The 22,474-nt window shown below is 41.8% G+C and overlaps 1 protein-coding gene across 1 annotated transcript in view; it reads right to left on the bottom strand.

Moving 5' to 3' along the window:
* LOC124134273 (protein NDNF-like) overlaps positions 1–22,474 on the bottom strand; it is a 66,704-nt gene that overhangs the window by 6,017 nt on the left and 38,213 nt on the right. Inside the window, exons 2-3 of the mRNA XM_048392153.1 lie at positions 8,260–8,490; positions 3,721–3,848 (exon numbers count right to left, since the gene is read on the bottom strand). Coding sequence (XP_048248110.1) covers positions 3,721–3,848; positions 8,260–8,483 — 352 coding nt within the window. The 5' untranslated portion in view covers positions 8,484–8,490. The remainder of the gene's footprint in view (positions 1–3,720; positions 3,849–8,259; positions 8,491–22,474) is intronic.

Here is a 22,474-nt window from a genome sequence, read left to right as displayed (position 1 = left end):
GTCTTATGACATGTATGTGTAAGAGATGTGACGAGGGTATGAGATTTGTATCCCTTTTATCATAATAATGGATACGGAGGATTTGGAAACACTTGGAATCAAACCCGATTCTTGGGCGTGTTGAGCGAGTGCACTAAGGTATACGCTAGAAGGTCAATGCAATAGATAACTGTTATAAGACTGAACCCACAAGAACGGATGCTGAAATAAACAATGCTACGCTGCATGTGAAACTGACTATTGTCATCGAGAGTTCAAATGACGGTAAACATTTAATATCAATTATAACAGTTAACTAAACAAATAGATTCCACCATTGGAACGGAATGCCGACAGAACACAGCCTGCAATGACCCTATAACAGATCCTAATGTTAATCAAATAGTGCTTAACGACTCAGATTTCTATTCAAAATTAATATTAATAATAGCGTTCGATGAAGCGTTACAACCTAATTCATACATACAACATCGATGTACATTCAAACTGGCATGAACCGACACACTTGCTGTTCATACTCTCCAAAAGAACATACAATATACACTAAAGTCTGATATTGCTTATACATTCTCTAACTACATAAAACGTCTTGGACTGAAGTCACGGTCACTGTGGTGTACTCGGTTTCCATCAATCCTTGTCAATTCGTTCCATTTACTCCCCTATCGCCAGCTAGACGTTAGCTAAACAAGTCTTCAATGGCAAGCAAACACGTCCGAGTTGACACAATCATTTGAACGGCAACAAACGCCTGAGTCCTAACAGCTTTCACAGATCTCACAAATTCTAGGAAACAAAATATATGGGGTAACGGCAAACACGGGCAAGAAGTGGGGAGCGAAAGGAGGGCATGACTAGGGTCCGACTGCCCCGCTAATTTGAATGCCAAATACAACACTGTGCAAGCATGCCTCCATGTGTTGAAACAACAAACATCCAGATGCACTGACCAAAGTGCATTTCTCTGGCAAAGTTGAAACTTTCAGATTTGTACATTCAGGAGTGAACGGTTTGTTACCGAATCATGAATGTCAATAAGAGAATTACACGAAGACTACAAAGGTATCGGTGCATTTAAGTTTTAAAGACAAAGCATTCTGATCCTATTTCAACCATTAACATTAAAGCAGTAAAAGGTAAAGAAATAATGTATTAAACAAGTGGAATTACACAGAGGCTACACAGTAACGGTGCATTAAAGACAAAACTTTCTGATTTTATCTCAAACATAAAGATATAAAATGTAAAAATAAAGGTAAATGAAATTAACATAAAACGTTTATCAACATTCGAAAAAGTAGGGATGTTTGTACCTATATCGATTATAAATGATGGTTATTATGGATGGGAAAATATCATCTGTTTTTTTCACAGCTATCAAATGTAACATTCATACCGTTAATATATATATATATATATATATATATATATATATATATATATATATGTGTGTGTGTGTGTGTGTGTGTGTGTGTGTGTGTGTGTGTGTGTGTGTGCGCGCGCGCGTAAAATAGATGTTAAATAACGGTAGCTTAAATCTGATTTTACTCATTGGTAAAATGTCATCACATTTTATCATTTTAAACAAAGACGTTAAAGTTTTATCCTAAATTATCAACATATAACTTTGTGAGGCTGTTCATGTACACAACCAATAAATAAATGAGTGGGTATAGCTTTATATCTATATTCCAGCAATATCGCGGCGAGGGACTCCAGAAATTGACTTCACACATTGTACCCATGTGGGGAATCGAACGCGAGTCTTCAGCGTGATGAGCGAACGCTTCAACCACTAGGCTACTATACAGCCCCACCAGTACATGCTATTTACTGGAGGGTTTCAAGTTGTCACCAGTTTGTTTTCATGTTATTCGTGTTTAAAAACAAATCTAAAATTACGCTTTGAATCGGCGATAATTTATAATTTCAATTACAAAAGACACTATATTTAATTCGTTTTCAAACTGATAAATTGGTTTGTATATTTTTTCTCAGCTAAAACGATTAAGTTGTATTTACATTCACAGACGTAACGACACTGTATTTACAAACAGTTTCCAATCTGCCATATACTGCAAAGTGCGATGTAAGCCTTCAACAAATTAATTACTTGCTTTTTGGAATATGGGGGTGGGGGTGGGTTAGCGTCGTGGTTAAAGTGTTTACGAGTCACGCCGAAGCCCTGAATTCGATTCTTCATATCGGTACAATGTGTGCCGCAATTTGCTGTGCAGAGTTGCGTCCCTTAGGCATGCCAGAAATCTATGATCGTGGGTTTGAATCCCGGTGGGTTTGAATCCCGGTGGCCCCGATTATGTTACTAGGTTTCTCAGCACCATACCCGTGCTCGTAGGTTTCACCAAATTGAATTTCTGAGACCTGCATCACATTGGGCTTACCTCCCACATCAAACTGACACGCCGTGATATAACTGGAATAATGCTAAAAGCGAAGAACACCTATACAACTCGAAAGAAGTCAAAGAACACCCGAATTTTTCATATGACTATAGTTAATCTGTCATAGCATCGGACATCATTTTCGTCACTGAAGCGTCAAATTAGAAAATCCTCCAGATGTGTGCCAGAAAACGCTTTGAAATCTTTACTAAATACCTTGAATGACGTAACCCTGATCAAACCACTTTTGAGCAAGAGTCATATGACGATCTTTAAAATCTTAATAGAAATTATAGCAAGCTCGACTGTAGCTCTAAAGTTGTGAAAATGCCGAAGCTACTAATATTGCTCAACATGAAGGCAAAGTTGACTTTTGGAAGGTTGAAGTCATCCCACCTGTAATACAGCCTTGTGGACTGTTTTTTGTCACTCCCAATGTTCATGAATAGATCTAAAGAGGAAACAGATGAGGCGGTTTCACTTGTATCTTTTTCTAGTTCCGGTGGATAAATCGGTGGAAGGGGATTACAACAGTTTGCAAAACGTTACCAGGCTGAAAACAGTCCCCGAAACACAGCAAACTTAAGGTTCAAAACACAACTATGATACACCGTATCAAATACATCGCCATCGAATAACTGTTTCTTGTTTGTTATATTTTAGCCATCATCAAAGAAGGATGAATACTGTTTGATGCCCGGCAGTTCAGTATTACACGGGTTGAAAAAACCCCGGAAAATGAATAATCTGTCTCTCATATAGAATAAAATCCTATCCTTCGAACACTATATTACATACTCAGCTAATCACAGTGCTTCTTCACTGGTGGAGCTATCACTCTTTATCCTACCTTACATATGAATACCGGATTCTGATTGGCTGAGACCTATTCTATTATTTTCAATGACCCCAACTTACCCAGTGACATGTATTATGGTCTACGCTCGAACTGCCTAGCTGTTGGCATTACATGTGGAACATACCAACCGAAATTTTGTATCTTGAATAAATTATCAAGACGCCATTCTCCGGATATTTACGATATTTTCCGAATGAAATAGCTCGAGGGGGAATAACTCTTAGTTTGTTTTGTGCCGTCTGCTATTTTGCCGAACCGGCATTCTTACCGATACGGACCAATTCATGCATTCATGCATTCATGCATGTATGCATGCATAAGGCATACCTGCAATATAATAAGGCGTGCGGTAAGATACATTAGTTGCCCACCGGTCCCTCGGGGGACATGGGTTGATGTAATATCTATGTTAGTTCATGTACCCCTGGAGACCGCAGGACAACTCGTTACTCTAAGTACCTTCTGGGTCGTCTTCCTCGCTGCTGCTTGCCATGGCTTTGTTTGTGAGTACGAATGTGATGTTCGATGCACAGGGGGTGACCACGATCGACAGCGGTGTTCCACCCTCCTCTAGGAGAAAATAGTAACTGCAAACAACAACAGTAGTTATCATTAATCAGCTCGAGAGTAAATATATTTTTACCCCGCACTTAGCACTGTTCCAACCATTACAGGCCCGGGGATTCCATAAATGATGCTTTACACATTGTACACACGTTCGAATTGGAACCCGGGTCTTTGGCGTGACCAGCCAACGTGTCAACCATGGCTACCCCCTGCTCTAATCCCCTTCGTGAGTGAGTGAGTAAGTTGGGTTTAACGCCGCTTTTAAATGTAAATACACCACGACGTGTTAGCTTAATGTGGGAGAAAAGCCCGAAGTGATGCAGGTCTCAGAAGTTTGCCACTTCGGTGAAAACCACGAGCACTGGTATGGTGCTGACAAACTTAGACACTAGTATGGTGCTGACAAACCTAGAAACATAATCGGGGCGAACCGGGATTCTAACCCACGATCATAGGTTTCTGGCGTGCCCAAGGGGGACGCAACCCCGCACAGCGAATCGCGGCGCCTTGGACGACTGGGCCACCCGTGCCCCCCTAATCACCTCAGAATTTGATGAACTGACATTAATGGTTACCATCAAATAAATGGTCTCTGTTTCCATAAACCGAAAAAATACACAACGCCAAATACCAGACAACTCATTCCTGATTGGTTGGTAATAGAATGGGCTAGGATTGTGTTGCATTATTGAACTATAATAGTTTACTTCAAAATTTAGTTGCATTTATTGTGTTATCCGGTGTGTTATCCATAATAACCGGTGTGCACACATAGCTTTTTACGTTTATAAATATTGAAGTCAGTCCTTAAATATCTCTGCAATGAATCTTCAACTGCAAATAAGATCTATTCATAAAACAGAGACACTGCACTTCAGAGGGAAATCCTTTCGCTCTAGTTATTTTTTTGTAAATATTAAATACGCTTTTGTAATAAAACCTTGAATGTTTTGACAGTACTTGCATTACTCAGACAGTTGTCGTGCATATTGAGGACGATAAAGACAGACCTAGTGGTATCACACATGGAAACACGTCAGACAGACACAGTACTATCACACATGGAAACACGTCAGACAGACACAGTACTATCACACATGGAAACACGTCAGACAGACACGGTACTATCACACACGGAAACACGTCAGACAGACACAGTACTATCACACATGGCAACACGTCAGACAGACACGGTACTATCACGTCAGAGAGACCTGATAGTATCACACTTGTAACACGTCAGACAGATATGGTACTATCAAACAACATGTAACACGTCAGACAGACACAGTACTATCACATATGGCAACACGTCAGACAGACACGGTACTATCACGTCAGACAGACCTGATAGTATCACACTTGAATGGTACTATCAAACAACATGTAACACGTCAGAAAGACATGGTACTTTCAAACATGGAAACACGTCAGACAGATACGGTACTATCACACATGTAACACGTCGGACAGACACTGTACAATCACACATGTTACACGTCAGACAGACACGGTACTATCACACATGTAACACGTCAGGCAGACATGGTACTATCACACATAATACACGTCAGACAGACACGGTACTATCACACATGTAACACGTTAGGCAGCCATGGTACTATCACACATGTTACACGTCAGACAGACATGGTACTATCACACATGTAACACGTCAGGCAGACATGGTACTATAACACATGTAACACGTCAGGCAGACACGGTACTATCACACATGTAACACGTCAGACAGACATGTACTATCACACATGTAACACGTCAGACAGACACGGTACTATCACATATGTAACACGTCAGACAGACATGGTACTATCACACATGTTACACGTCAGACAGACATGGAAGTATCACACATGTAACACGTCAGACAGACACGGTACTATAACACATGTAACACGTCAGGCAGACATATTACTATCACACTTGTAACACGTCAGGCAGACACGGTACTATAACACATGTAACACGTAAGGCAGACACGGTACTATCACACATGTAACACGTCAGGCAGACACGGTACTATCACACATGTAACACGTCAGGCAGACATGGTACTATCACACATGTAACACGTAAGGCAGACACGGTACTATCACACATGTAACACGTAAGGCAGACACGGTACTATCACACATGTAACACGTCAGGCAGACACGGTACTGTAACACATGTAACACGTCAGGCAGACACGGTACTATCACACATGTAACACGTCAGGCAGACACAGTACTATCACACATGTAACACGTAAGGCAGACACGGTACTATCACACATGTAACACGTCAGGCAGACACGGTACTATCACACATGTAACACGTCAGGCAGACACGGTACTATCACACATGTAACACGTCAGGCAGACACAGTACTACCAAACATGTAACACGCCAGGCAGACATGGTACTATCACACATGTAACACGTCAGACAGACACGGTACTATCACACATGTAACACGTCAGACAGACACGGTACTATCGCACATGTAACACGTCAGACAGACACGGTACTATCACACATGTAACACGTCAGGCAGACACGGTACTATCACACATGTTACACGTCAGACAGACATGGTACTATCACAAATGTTACACGTCAGACAGACATGGTACTATCACACATGTAACACGTCAGAGATATATGGTACTATCACATATGTAACACGTCAGACAGACATGGTACTATCACACATGTAACACGTCAGACAGACATGGTACTATCACACATGTAACACGTCAGACAGACATGGTACTATCACACATGTAACACGTCAGACAGACATGGTACTATCACACATGTAACACGTCAGACAGACACGGTACTATCACACATGTAACACGTCAGACAGACACGGTACTATAACACATGTAACACGTCAGACAGACATGGTACTATCACACATGTAACACGTCAGACAGACATGGTACTATCACACATGTTACACGTCAGACAGACATGGTACTATCACACATGTAACACGTCAGACAGACACGGTACTATCACACATGTAACACGTCAGACAGACACGGTTCTATCACACATGTAACACGTCAGGCAGACATGGTACTATCACACATGTAACACGTCAGACAGACATGGTACTATCACACATGTAACACGTCAGGCAGACACGGTTCTATCACACATGTAACACGTCAGGCAGACATGGTACTATCACACATGTAACACGTCAGACAGACATGGTACTATCACACATGTAACACGTCAGACAGACATGGTACTATCACACATGTAACACGTCAGACAGACACGGTACTATCACACATGTAACACGTCAGACAGACACAGTACTATCACACATGTAACACGTCAGACAGACACGGTACTATCACACATGTAACACGTCAGACAGACACGGTTCTATCACACATGTAACACGTCAGGCAGACATGGTACTATCACACATGTAACACGTCAGACAGACATGGTACTATCACACATGTAACACGTCAGACAGACATGGTACTATCACACATGTAACACGTCAGACAGACACGGTACTATGATGATTACGGTTACGGTTGTTTCACACATTTATATATAAAACGTACATAAATCAGTCTCGAATATCTAACGAAACAGATTCCATTGGATATAAAAGGCAAACGAATGGTGAAATTTATAAGAATGGATCACTGAAAATCGATGATGACACTAGGTGTTGTCGGAAAGGATAAGCCTGTACTGCTCCACCGGTAAACCAAGTCGTAAAGTTCTGGTAGAACCACACAAGCTAACCCTGCCTGTAGCAGGTGTCTGATCTCACCAAGCGATGAAGCCCACGACACTATGAGTAGACGTAACGAGTAGAAACTATAGCTTTATCCCTTCAACAGCCTCGTGGTCTAGCGCTACCAAGCAGTCAGGCACCTTATATATGTCTATATATATGAGGATATGAACATTTCAAAAAACAATATCTCAAAGTGAATATATTCGCAAAGGTTCTAGAAGTAATTTGTTTTGTATGCTGATCATATTTTATTTTATAAATATATTATTTTAATGAAACCATGATAAGCTAAACGGTGTCCCATTGTACAATAATTGTGTTTAAGATGTACTGTGGGTCATAAAAATGGTAACACTACAATGTATTTCGTTCCTGATTATTTCTAATGAATTGCGATATCAACGTGTCATAATCGTTTCAATACAAAATATTTAGTTAGTAATAATAAAAAAAGATAAATCTCAACATTGATACCAAATTTCATATGCTGTCAAAATTTACACATCACTCATTTTCAAAATTCGATCTCTTCATGACGTTACAACTGACAACAAGTATTACACATATATGCAAAATATATATATGCATTTGCATATGGTACAACCAAATTCATTAAAATTATGTAATGAAAATACGTGTAAAATCATTCCTACCTTTCCGTCTCCCCTTTGAGAAGATACACGGTCTCTTCGCGACCATCCGTCATCGTCCGGGTATCGTAAAATATTTCTGGTCGATCGCTGGCAAAGTCGTACTGTCGTCTTCGATTGGACGCTGATATGTGTTGTCCGAGTGAGAGGGGGAGCATAAAGATGGACACGAGAAGATTCCCCACAGCAAACCACCACAACAACCGTCGGAGAGGCAGAGGCATCATAGTGTGCCTGTGAACACACAACACGCCAACTATATTCACACAACAGGGAACGATACACTGGCTAACGCCAGCATCCTAACACTCCTCGCTGGTCGACAGACTTAGATGAACCCAGTGCCGCACACGCTGTCCACTGTGAACTGTGTCTAAATGGACAAATTGCTGAGAGGAGTTACGTAACTTTGTTACATCACATCTAGCAAGTTGCTTGTTGTAGACTCACGTGACTCTTGAGAACATGAGCATATGATCCAAATTGTCTGTTTTTCAGTTGTTTACTTTACGAAACTGACACGCAATTATCAGCCTTGGGTAAGTGAGTGAGTTTAACGCCGTTTTGAACATTATTTCAGTTATATCACAATGTTTCTGCTGCATATGGGAGAATAACCCAAAAATGTTTACAAATTAGGTGCAACCAATGAGCACGGGTATAGTGCTGTCAAATAAATAAACATATAAAACGTCCACGCCAGAGGATAACGAGTCTCGATTATCCGACGAAACAGATTCCATTGGGCGTATAAGGCAAAAGACCTGTGAACAGTTTATGAGTGGATCACTGAAAATATCATTGAAAACTAAAGGTAGAATAGCCTCGTTCACACATCGAAATATATACATATATATGACAATTATATCCTACAATAAGATGCTAAAACATGATTTAGTCACAGTACAAATGTTTAAATAGTTACACCATTTCTATAGATAAAGTTTGTTGTGCGATTGGCTTTCAACCCATGTGGTAATTGACATACAAAAAAACCGCCTGAGATCTGATAAGTAACCTTCAGGTAATAATGCTTGAAGCAACAAATTACAGATTATTTCAACTAGAAACATAACTATATGTAAAGGGCTTTCAGTTTTCTTCGAACGAAGAGGTAACGACATGGAGTGGCACTTTAAACACAGCAGCCACACTGATAGCCGTAGGAGCTCCACTTCATGGCAATTGACGATGTACCATTGAATTCTGAGTCTGCAGTCTCCATCCCGTCACAGACACTGGCGGAAGTAACGAGGTAACTGATGATAGCTTAGACAGCTAGCATACACCTGAGAAAGGGAATGGTGTGGGTCAATCAGGCCATGAAGATCGCACAGACCATGCATACCTGCACTCAAGCACATGTTGAACACAGACCACACACACATGAATGGAAGTTGATGTTGAACACAGACCATGCAAACATGCTTTCAAGCACAAGTTGAACACAGACTACCAAACGCAAAGTGAACGCATCCAGACCATCAAGCACAAAGAGAACGCATACATACATTCAAACATATGTTGAACACAGACATTCAAACAGATAGTATACACATACAGACATTGTAGCACTGAACCCATACATACAATGACGCACACACTGAACACATACAGACACAGTAGCACATACTGAACACATACAGACACAGTAGCACATACTGAAAATACAGACACAGTTGCACATACTGAACACATACAGACACGGTAGCACACACTGAACACATACAGACACAGTAGCACATACTGAACACATATAGACACAGTAGCACACACTGAACACATACAGACACGGTAGCACACACTGAACACATACAGACACAGTAGCACACACTGAACACATACGGACACAGTAGCACAAACTGAACACATACAGACACGGTAGCACATACTGAGCACATACATTGTAGCATATACTGAACACTTGCATTCATTGTAGCACATACTGAACACATACAGACACAGTAGCACATACTGAACACATACGGACACAGTAGCACATACTGAGCACATACATTGTAGCACATACTGAACACATACAGACATTGCAACACATACTGAACACACACAGGCATTGTAACACATACTGAACACACACAGGCATTGCAACACATACTGAACACACACAGGCATTGTAACACATACTGAACACATACAGACATTGCAACACATACTGAACACACACAGGCATTGTAACACATACTGAACACATACAGGCATTGTAACACATACTGAACACACACAGGCATTGTAACACATACTGAACACTTACATACATAATAGCTCATACTGACCATTTGCATACATTGTAGCACATACTGAACACATACAGACATTGCAACACATACTGAACACACACAGGCATTGTAAAACATACTGAACACACACAGGCATTGTAACACATACTGAACACACACAGGCATTGCAACACATACTGAACACACACAGGCATTGTAACACATACTGAACACATACAGGCATTGTAACACATACTGAACACATACAGACATTGCAACACATACTGAACACATACAGACATTGCAACACATACTGAACACACACAGGCATTGTAACACATACTGAACACATACAGACATTGCAACACATACTGAACACATACAGACATTGCAACACATACTGAACACATACAGACATTGCAACACATACTGAACACACACAGGCATTGTAACACATACTGAACACTTACATACATAATAGCTCATACTGACCATTTGCATACATTGAATCACATACTACAGTCGATCACACCATGATGGCACTTGTTGATACAGCTGAAGATCATGTACATCTGGCAGCATGGAATGGAAATAGGGTTGTACGACTCTTTCAGCAATATTTCAGCAATGTCATGGCTGTACCTTGATCGAAAAGATCTACATCTCCAAAGCAGTCTTACCTTCAAGACTGATAAATTGCTTATAATATCAATCACTGGTTTGCCATTCAGTCGTGCAATACTGGAATACAATGCTGACTGCAGCGTAAACCCACAGAGAATGACACAGAAGCGAGTGTCAGTCTGCTTTTACGCCGCTTTCAGGAATTTTCCATCAAACAAAGCAAACAAAACTAAAAATAAACAGTCGGATATTGTGAATTCTATGTTCCCTTGAAAACCAAAAAGGTACATTGGAAATTTTCTTTTTCACATGACAGTAACGTTAACTGTACGATGCGGCACCGCTGATGGATGGCGATACGTGCATCCTTTTATATCTGGATGATGCCAGCACAACTCGAGTAGCCACAGACTGAAGATGTTTACAACCTGCAACAATGTTGGGTATCGTACAGGCCACTCTCGGCCATAATCCGTCTTCCGCGGTGTGTAAATAATGCGTTAATTGAACATATCAAGGAGCTGACAGAAACAATTTTGCAGAGAGACTTCGTGCCAAGGGATAGATCACATTTGTATACAGAATGGTGCGTTCCATCACCGAGCATGTATCACATCTGTATACAAAATGGTGCGTTCCATCACCGAGCATGTATCACATCTGTATACAAAATGGTGCGTTCCATCACCGAGCATGTATCAAATCTGTATACAAAATGGTGAGTTGCATCACCGAGCATGTATCAAATCTGTATACAAAAGGGCGCGTTCCATCACCGATCATCAGGGTATGAAACTCCCAAAAATTTCAGCCAGACCACAGGACTGGCTAGCTGAAATACTTGCCAGCCCTGACCAAAACCTGCCTGCCCACTTTAATCATATGTTTCTCAGGATAAGCTAACGGGGTTTCTCTTTGGTTACATTTTATCATTCATCTTTACATGTGAATTAATGATTATCATCGGGAAATATTTAGAATATTGTCACATATGAAAAATAACCCGACTGTCGGGCAGGGGGATTTGAAAATCTGGCAGCCCGAGTTGAAATCAACCCGTCTCGGACGGTCGGGCAGGCAGGTATTTCGAACACTGCGATCATGTATCAAATCTGTATACAAAATGGTGCGTTCCATCACCGATCATATATCACATCTGTATACAAAATGGCGCGTTCAATCACCGATAATGTATCACATCTGTATACAAAATGGTGCGTTCCATCACCGAGCCTATATCACATCTGTATACAAAATGGTGCGTTCCATCACCGAGCATGTATCACATCTGTATACAAAATGGTGCGTTCCATCACCGAGCATGTATCACATCTGTATACAAAATGGTGCGTTCCATCACCGAGCATGTATCACATCTCTATACAAAATGGTGCGTTCAATCACCGAGCATATATCACATCTGTATACAAAACGGTGCGTTCAATCACCGATCATGTATCACATCTGTATACAAAATGGTGCCTTCCATCACCGAGCATGTATCAAATCTGTATACAAAATGGTGCGTTCTATCACCAATCATGTAACACATCTGTATACAAAATGGTGCGTTCCATCACCGAGCATGTATCACATCTGTATACAAAATGGTGCGTTCCATCACATATCATGTATCACATCTGTATACAAAATTGTGCGTTCCATCACCGAGCATATTTCACATCTGTATACAGAATGGTGCGTTCCATCACCGAGCATAAATCACATCTGTATATGAAACGGTGCGGTCGATCCACAAGCATGCAGCGCACCTGTATAGAAAATAGTGCGGTTCAGCATCGAGCATACAGCACATCCGCGTAGAGCATAGTGCGGTTCATCATCGAGCATACAGCACATGCGTGTGGAGAATAGTGCGGTTCATCATCGAGCATACAGCACAACCGCGTAGAGAATAGTGCGGTTCATCATCGAGCATACAGCACATCCGTTTAGAGAATAGTGCGGTTCATCATCGAGCATACAGCACATCCGTGTAGAGAAAAGTGCGGTTCATCATCGAGCATACAGCAGTGAATGAGTTCGGATTGTACACTTTTAGTTATTCATTCCCATCAGCTCAATGTGGGAGGAAAGCCCAGCGTTCTGCAGTTTGGAGACGATCACACTGTTATCAGACCTACGAGCACGGGTGTGGTGCTGACAAACCAGGAATCATTACATGGGAGAACCTTGTTATCAAAGGCATGATCATCTGAGTTCTGGTACGATTAAGGGGCGCAAACATACACACAGAAACACGGTAGTGGTAGAGGTAGAGCGGTAGGCATATTCTAATATGACAAAAACATACTAGAAGAGTATTCACTTTTTCGTATGTGGAATAAACATAATAGGCTACTGGAAAAGGTAATGAGGTATTCTTTTGTGGCATCAACACTATCACCTACTCGAAGAGTTATTCACTTTTCGAATGTGGAATAAACACAATAAGCTACTGTACACACTTATTCTTATTTGGGGGCGATAGGGTAGCCTAGTGGTTAAAGCGTTCGCTCGTCACGTCGAAGACCCGGGTTCGATTCCCCACATGGGTACAATGTGTGAAGCCCATTCCTGGTGTCTCCCGCCGTGATATTGCTGGAATATTGCCTAAGGCGGCATAAAACCACACTCACTCACTCACTATTCTTATTTGTCATCAACACAAAAGCCTTCTGGAAGATGCCCTGACTTGTTCCTATTTGGTATCGACAATGTTCCCTCTTGGAAGGGGCACTGACGTATTCTTATGTGGCATCAACACTATAGCCTACTCGAAGAGGTATTCACTTTTTCGTAATGGAATAAACACTATAGCCTACTGGTAGAGGTCAAGACTTATTCTTACGTGGCATCAACACAAAAAACCTTCTGGAAGATGTCCTGATATAAACAATGTTATTACTGGAAGAGGTATTGACGTTTTCTTTTGTGGCATCAACACTATCACCTACCCGAAGAGGTATTCACTCTTTCGTATGTGGAATAAACACAATAGGCTACTGTCAGAGGTACTTATTTATTTTACGTGTTATCAACACTATAGCCTACTGGAACAGGTACTGACTTGGTCTTGTGTGCAATAAAAACTATAATCTTCTGGAAGAGGTTAACCCGGAGTAGAGTCAGTTGGTACAGTTCACCCACACACGGTCACGGGTTCAAAAAAGTTTACTTCAGCTGCCGTCTGTCGACAATATAACTCATCTCCATGAGTCACATAGAAACACCTTGTGGGGTTAGATTAGACAACATAAATCATCCTTTTCCCATCACAATCTCGGGACTCCTACGACTCTTGCATTTCATGAGTGAGTGTGGTTTTACGCCACTCTTAGCAATGTTCCAGCAATCTCGTCAGGAATGGCTTCACACGTTGTACTAAATGTGCCAATAAAAGAGTTGTCTTGGGGGGTTTCCAACGCCGTACTCACAGGCCTGTAAATCATCGAGTCTGGACCAGGCAGTCCAGTGACTGATACTGTTAGGAGCAATCCACGCCGTCGGGGTACGATGGCACGCTATCAACCAAGTCACATAGCCTGACCACCCGATTGATATAAGTCCCAGAAATAAAGTTACCGTATATATATCTTTGAAATAAAGCATGAAATCTATACGAAGCACAGAACAATGCTTAATTTCAGAGCTGAGGCAATCTAGGATTCATTTTTTTAATTTATTCTCTAGGGTCTATGTTGCCCTGCGACCCGAAGGTTACCATATTATCTTCCGCTCACAATGGAATTCCTTGATTGACATAGTAGCAGTTGCGTAAGGTAATAACAAGCAGTTTGTGAAGATGGCAACTTCTTCGTCCACACTATTTCGACGCCTCGGTGCATAGGCTACTATCGTTATCAAACATGTGACGTGCGTGCAGGAAGCGCTTTTTTTTAATCCCAAGAATATTTTATCAGATGTTATTACATCTTTGGGTCAAGCGAGTTTAGTTTCTCTTGGTAAACAACTAGCAGATCTCTCCCACACACAGATTTTTTATTACGATCAGGGGCCATCTTTTGGTCAATCGAGTTAAGCTCAGGTCATCTTAGTTTACGACCACCAGATCTTCCCCAACCAAAACAGGTGGTCTCGTTACGATCAGGGACCATCATTGAGTCAATCGAGTTAAGCTCAGGTCATCTTAGTATACGACCACCAGATCTTCCCCAACCAAAACAGGTGGTCTCGTTACGATCAGGGACCATCATTGAGTCAATCGAGTTAAGCTCAGGTCATCTTAGTTTACGACCACCAGATCTTCCCCAACCAAAACAGGTGGTCTCGTTACGAATAGAGACCTTCTTCGGGTCAATCGAGCTAAGCTTAGGTCATCTTCATAAACAACCACATGCTCTTTTCCTACCACAAAAGGTGGTCTCGTTACGATCAGGGGATCTTTACATAAATGTGATGAACCGTTACCTACAAGAATTGAGGGGTAAGGAAAGCTTATCAGCATTTCCTGTCTGTCTTTTTTTAATTTTTGATACTCGCATGATGGGAAGGGCGATCATTAACAGGTAATACTACCGCTACGTCGAGCAATATCTTGCATCCCAACATGGTTATCACATTAATTTATGATTACGATACCAATGGAGTAATCATTAACGACATTCCATATCTGGTGAAGATGAGAACATATAAAAGTCGAATACCAAAAAGCCAAAGTGGTGATGAATTCCTAGGAGGCGGCTTCGTGTATAAATGTATTTCTTTTTATCTTTAATAGTGAACAAAAGTAACTGTGCATATGTTCTCATTTATCACGTTGTGATTTTTAGTTCAGAAGTGCATCACTCAAACCTGCTCATATGTTTTAAAAGATTCACCTCCCCTGATACTGAATTGGTCTAGGGACTGGCTTCCTGTGATATTCTTTATAATTTGTAATTGTTTTTTTAAAAGTAAAGGGTTGTTTTTTATATTTAAATTTCAAATTTATATGATATTTAGAATTTTTTAAACGCGTTGCCAGTACAGAAATACGGAAGTTTCAAGGGTAACGAAAGCTGACTTTTTACCCCAAACCGCCTAAAACGACTATTTCACGAAACGTGTATTCTGTGCATCGATTTTGGATTAAACAATGTCTGAAGCAATTCCTAAGCATCGAAATTATTGTTTGGTTTCCGTTATGATTAAGTCACGGTAATGATCACAGATATCTTTACTGTGTACATTTGATCAAAACGAATCATCATGGCATAATGGAGGCAGACGCTGCTTTCCTAAATTTATCAAATATTTCTAGGTAATCTAAAAACTTGTGTAAATATTTGTACATGGAAAGATTTAGCTAACCGGTCGTACAATGCAGGACGCATATCGATATTTTATCATTTTCTGGTATTCTATTGAGTATATTGCGTCATGCACATCCTAGTCTGTAAACATGGGAAGACACTGAAGCTCACCTTCATTGTATGAACCAATAATCGTGGCATTTGTGTCAACCCCTATTGGCTATTGCCCCACCACTTGGATACCCTGGACTTATCAAACCAACTAGACATGAACTAGATTAACTTGGTTGTTGTCACACAACTGATAAGATTTTAACAACACAACTTTCATATAAATTGTATCTGTATAAGCTTTTCCTGATCGAACAATAATAAGGATGCTCCAATGTCACGATGCCCGTGCAGACAATCATCCCAGTAATAGTTCATTCATAAAGGATGTCTAAAGAATAAACACGCATTATTAAGGATTGGGTTCATCACAACTCTTAGGTTCATGGACTTGCACAATCTTTCAGGATAAAGCAGATAACTGAATTTGGGAAAACATAGTTTCCAACTCCACCTTTTTATATACGCAAAATAGTTTTTCCTTATTGTTAATGTAAAGATCTTCGGAATAAATATGAATGTGCAACTAGGGTTAGCACACAAGGCAACCCAATGCTCATACCTTAGATAGACTGGACTAATGACATTCTCTAGTATCGAGTGTGGTATATCTCTATTCTATTACGATGAATTCCATAAAAAATAGCCTTGCAATCAAATATTTTGATTGTTTCTTTGTTTGTTGTTTAGCGCCGTCGTAAATGGAATACGATGACATGCATCAACCAAGTTGGCGAGTCTGACCATGCGATCCCGTTAGACGCCTCATACGACAAGCATAGTCGCCTTTTACGGCAAGCATGGGTTGCAGGAGACTAATTCTAACCCGAAATGTTCACGGGGCCAATCAAATGACGCTCATGAGCGAGATAATTTCTATGGTGAGTTGGCGATTGGAGAAATAGAGATAGAGACGTCACACGGGGACACGAGAAATGGGCTTCACACATTGAACACATGTCGGGAATCGAACCCGGGTCTTGGGCGTGACGAGCGAACACTTTAACCACTAGACTAACCGACCGCACTTTACTATAGCGGAAGAGGGTGGTGAGGTGATATGGGGTTTAACGTCGCCTCCAAGATTATTGCACTTCTATGGCGACGTGCATGGACGTGTGCTTGTACTAGTCCGGACTGATTTTTACCGCTAGCCCACTGCGAAACCATGCCGCAGATTAACACAAATACTCAACTCAGACACAGTATACGGACTCCGAGCCGACCAGTCCTTGTTTAAGGCCCCTTAATGCCGAGCGCCAGGCGGGGAAACAAGTACTATCTTTTAACGTCTTTTGGTATATCGCGGCCGGGGATCGAAGCCAGGTCCTTCTGCTCTCAGGGCGGACGATCTTCCACTAGACCACGGAGGCGGTCCGTGGAAAAGGGCCGGAGTATTTGCCGTAATAGAGATATCAGACATTGGATACTCGAAGATGAATGGATACACACGCATCAACATCGCTAATTTATAAATCTGTTTTGTTTTTTTTAAATTCATTCTTCAATCACATAATTTAATATTTGGCAAAACAAAGTAAGACGCACTTACACAATTTAACACGGATCAGATCCGCTCCCTACTCATAACAAGTGAGTACGATGTACGGAGCTCTTATAGACTGGGAAGATCGAGCAGAAGGTCGCCATCAGGCAAGCAGACTTCAAGGAAGGGAATTCCTTCTGCTCTGCGTGTCTCGTCTCACAAGGGACACCTGTCGTTCGAGGCTAGTTATAGAACGAAGAAAGCCAAGTACATGCCGTAGACTTCTCAGTTCTCTATATATATCCCAGGTCGGCAAGTCTGTCGTACACAGATGGTGATTTTGGCGCCATCGGGGGCATTTCGTTCCACATAATACTATTAAACGTCCCTAATATATACACTCGGGTACACGTGATTGCCCTGGTTAAAGGATGAGTTCTAACTGGCTAAACACAGGGCTGTGAGAATAGGTTTAATTATAACAAGGTAGCAATTTACACGACTCACGACCAGTCATTTATTACATATTGTGGAGGTGTTTTTGAAAAACTAAGGTACTGAAATAATTACCACCCCTTAATGCTTGTCACATTTTTCGATAACTCTATATATATTCTCCCTGAAATGAAAAAAGTCCATTTTTACATGACCGTTCCCAAATATGTGTATTATTTTTTATGACCCTCGCCTGATTCGCTCTGACACCACCCCCACCCACCCCTATAATAAATGATCGGTCCCCAATTGAAGCAATACCATTATGTGTTGTATGAAGTACTTAAGCAGCTTAAGAAATATAAACAATTACACATTTGCATTCTCGTCACATTTGTAAGTGTTTAAGATGAAAGAGGGTGTTTATTCGGGTATGGTGAGGTGAGTTGAAATTGGTTTAACGTCGCGTTCAAGATTATTGCACCTTTATAGCGACGTGTATGCACGTGTGTGTATGTTTGTGTGGCTGCTTGTACTTGTCCAGACTAATGCCGGTTTTATAGTGCTAGCCCACTGAGATACCATCTCGTAGTTTGAAATGGATACCCCACTCAGACAAAGTATACTGACTCCGAGCTGGCTAGTCCTTGTTCTATCCCCTTAGTGACAAACGCCAGGCAGGGAAACAACAAGTACCTAACGTCTTTTGGTATGACGCGGCCGGGATCGAACCCGACCTTCCGCTACCTGGGAGACTTCTATCTACTAGACCACAGAGGCGGTGTATTCGGGAAAGAACTACATTGCAAGAACATTGGTTCATCAGGCCAAAGAGGTGATTTCGTGTAATGTCTCTAGCAGTACGGACACAGCCAGTGCATTATCATCTTAAAGTATTTGAAACAGGATCTTAATGCGATTCTTTGTTTTGGAAAAACCGGAATGTGTGATCATGTATTAAACATATTCGAAAATGTACTATTTTCGGTAAACGTATTTGTAATACATCTATCAACAGCAACATCCGATGTTTTCAAGTGTGAATGTATCTATTTAACATGCTCAGAACATAAATTGCACAATAAAACTCATTTTGTCTTAAGCTTACAACCATATCATCAGACATCACTTTGCTTGGCAACGTCTTGCTTCTACGCCATATTTAAACACCATCAACCAAGGAGCCATTCATAAATCGCCCTCACTAGCTCTCAAAACAGCAGCGTTTCAAGAACGCACCAAAACTTTCACTTTTCCAGAAGAAACAACTCTTGAGACCTGACATCCTAATCTTGTAACTACGAAAATGTCATTCGATCTAAACAGCAGCAAAAATATTCTTTTATGGCTCCGTTACGTTAGCCGCAGCGAGTAAGCCTCTAGAATAAGCTGTTTCCCCGACCTTATGGCAAAGCGGTGTTTCGCGCCATGCTAACAATTCCATTGCATCATTTAGTTGCGAAACGTTACGGAACCCATTCTGTTTTTGTTCCGTTCCTCTGAGACAGAATAAAGAAGCTGGAACAGGAGTGTTTTCTCGATCATGTTCTTCCGTGATGCAAATATCTCCCCTTTGCTAAAATAAAGTAATGATGGCCGCATTTGCTGGTGTATGGAGCCTTACCCAGAACATACTACTGATCATAAGGGTAGCGAACAGTTTGCCACGTATTTCCTGCAACAAATAATAACAATAACCGCACAGCCAGGGAGACGGACTCAGAAACAGACTCCTGCTTATTTCACTGACCTGTCACAGCGATACAATTTGACTCAAGGTTTTTTTGTGGATATACCCCTTTGGCATAAAGTCCCACCCCCGAATATCAAATGGTCGGTCCCTTAAAGGCTCCATCGTCTCCTCAGAGACATACATAGATGCAGAAAACGCTCATTATTCCATTATTCTCACACAGCATATTTGCCAACGTTGTCAGAGAGAATAGGCACTTGTGTCTCCTAAAATGGCCTCATTTCCTCGTGTAGGCCGCCCATGGCAGGCCTGTGCATTCCACGAACTTGTCATAATTACTGGGAGTGGATTATTGGTGTTCCCCGTGCCCCCCTCTTGACATCATCTGACGATGATGTAGGTCTACAAGTGTCTGCATCATTACCACGAATTATCTCATCCAGGCAACGGTCCATGAGGTGACCGAGCGGCTGCAGCTTGGTGGAATTTGACTTGACTCATTGTACAATCCTCAACACAGAGCTCACCCATTGCATGTCCCAAAATAAAGCCGTAGAGTGCATGGTTAATAAATTGCCAGCTTATTTACAGAGGGATAGGATTATTTGGGGTAAAAAAAATGAGTTCCTGAAAAAATCCGGGAAAACAAATTTTGTTAGAGATTTCACACAAAAAGAACTGCTCGGATCCTGCTTATAGAGTAAATAGGTATGTCTTGTAGCAGTGTAAGTAAGTCTCATATAAATCCGACCAAACGACCATCCCCCCCTGACACGCACGACCAGAAGGGTGATTCCAGTGATTCTTATTATGACAATAGGGGACACGGGTGGCCCAGTCGTCTAAGGCGCCGCGATTCGCTGTACAGAGTTGCGTCCCTTGGTCACGTCAGAAACCTATGGTTGTGGGTTCGAATCCCGGTTCGCCCCGATTATGATTCTAGGTTTGTCAGCACCATACCCGTTCTCGTGGGTTTCACCGAAGTGGTAAACGTCTGAGACCTGCATCACTTCGGGCTTTCCTCCCACATTAAGCTGACACGCCGCGATATAACTGGAATACTGTTAAAAGCGGCGTTAAACCCAACTCACACACACACACACACACACACACACACACACACACACACACACACACACACACACACACACACACACACAAACACTATTATGGCTAACTCATTTGTCTACAATACATTTAACACACTGAGTGAGAGCTTGATGTGTGATGTGTGAGGATTCATGCAGGACGTTTGCCACCCATCCACCAGCACGGGCTTAGTGCTGCCAAACCAAGAAACAATCAGGACGAATCTGGCATAGGACCCACGATCGTAGTTTACTATGTGCCTTATGGAGGCAAAGCCACAGCGAATTGCGGCGATCGTAGCTCACCAGACTAACGCTTCGTCTCTGAAAAAAAATATAATTTTGATAGAACCAAATAAATTGAAAAGGAGCCCCAATGAGATGGGAGATTCAATCTAGACTTGCTTTATGTAGGGGTTTTGTATTACAGAAAGGGCTGGGCGAAAGGGACAATAATATGGTTCAGTCCTTGTGAGACAGACTAATAGCTCACGATAGGGGCAACCGTGTCCCTGCTTCTGAACGATGTTTGTGAGTGAGTGACAGTAGCCCGCTCTCGCGACCGCCTGTTGCCCACCTCTGCCACGAGTCAGAAGGAGTATGGCGAGAGAACACGATCTGGACGTAACAGGTTGTTGTGCCCTCTAAGGTGATGCAAAACCCTGAGCTTCCAAAGTCGGCGGAAGATTAGTGAGAAGAACCTGACATGGGGAAGCATACTGCTGAACGTCCGTGACTCATGAAGACACAAGCAAGCAGGAGAATGGAAGTGAACCAAAGCCAGCACAGGCCGCAGCGAGAGGTCATATGCAACACTTTCAAGTTTCTCGTTCTCGCGGCGTCCCTCAGCAGGATCATAGATTTATCTCTGGCAAGATGGCAAGGTGATCATACAGCACTGTGTAGCCACGTTCTCCACGGAAAGTGCAGGCTGCTCTGGATGTATATTCGCTCGAGACGAGTCCTGCCGTCCTGTATTGGCCGGGTGGCGGGAAAAGGCAGAGGCAGCAGACGACCCTCTATCTCGTCAGCTGTTCGGGCTAGGCTCTCAGATAGGCAGCCTCATCTGCGGTTTTCAGGAATGGAACAAGCACATAATTGCCACCAGAGTGTGAAACAAATCAGATAAGGCAACTCCGGGAAGCGGTAACGACCAAGGTGTTCTAATCGGTAACCTTGTCTGCTTGCACGTAGAGCAACGTGCTCACACACATGAGTTTATTCTTGCTGACCAGCTCGTTTATCTGTGTGTTTACTGAATAGCGCGCCAAGAACCGTGTAGGATAACT

This window comes from Haliotis rufescens, unplaced genomic scaffold (genome assembly GCF_023055435.1).
Source record: "Haliotis rufescens isolate VD_foot unplaced genomic scaffold, xgHalRufe1.0.p SCAF_11, whole genome shotgun sequence".
Classification (NCBI taxonomy): Eukaryota; Metazoa; Mollusca; class Gastropoda; order Lepetellida; family Haliotidae; genus Haliotis; species Haliotis rufescens.
The sequence above is the reverse complement of the archived record's forward strand: the minus strand, read 5'-3'. Positions and strand labels throughout refer to the sequence as shown.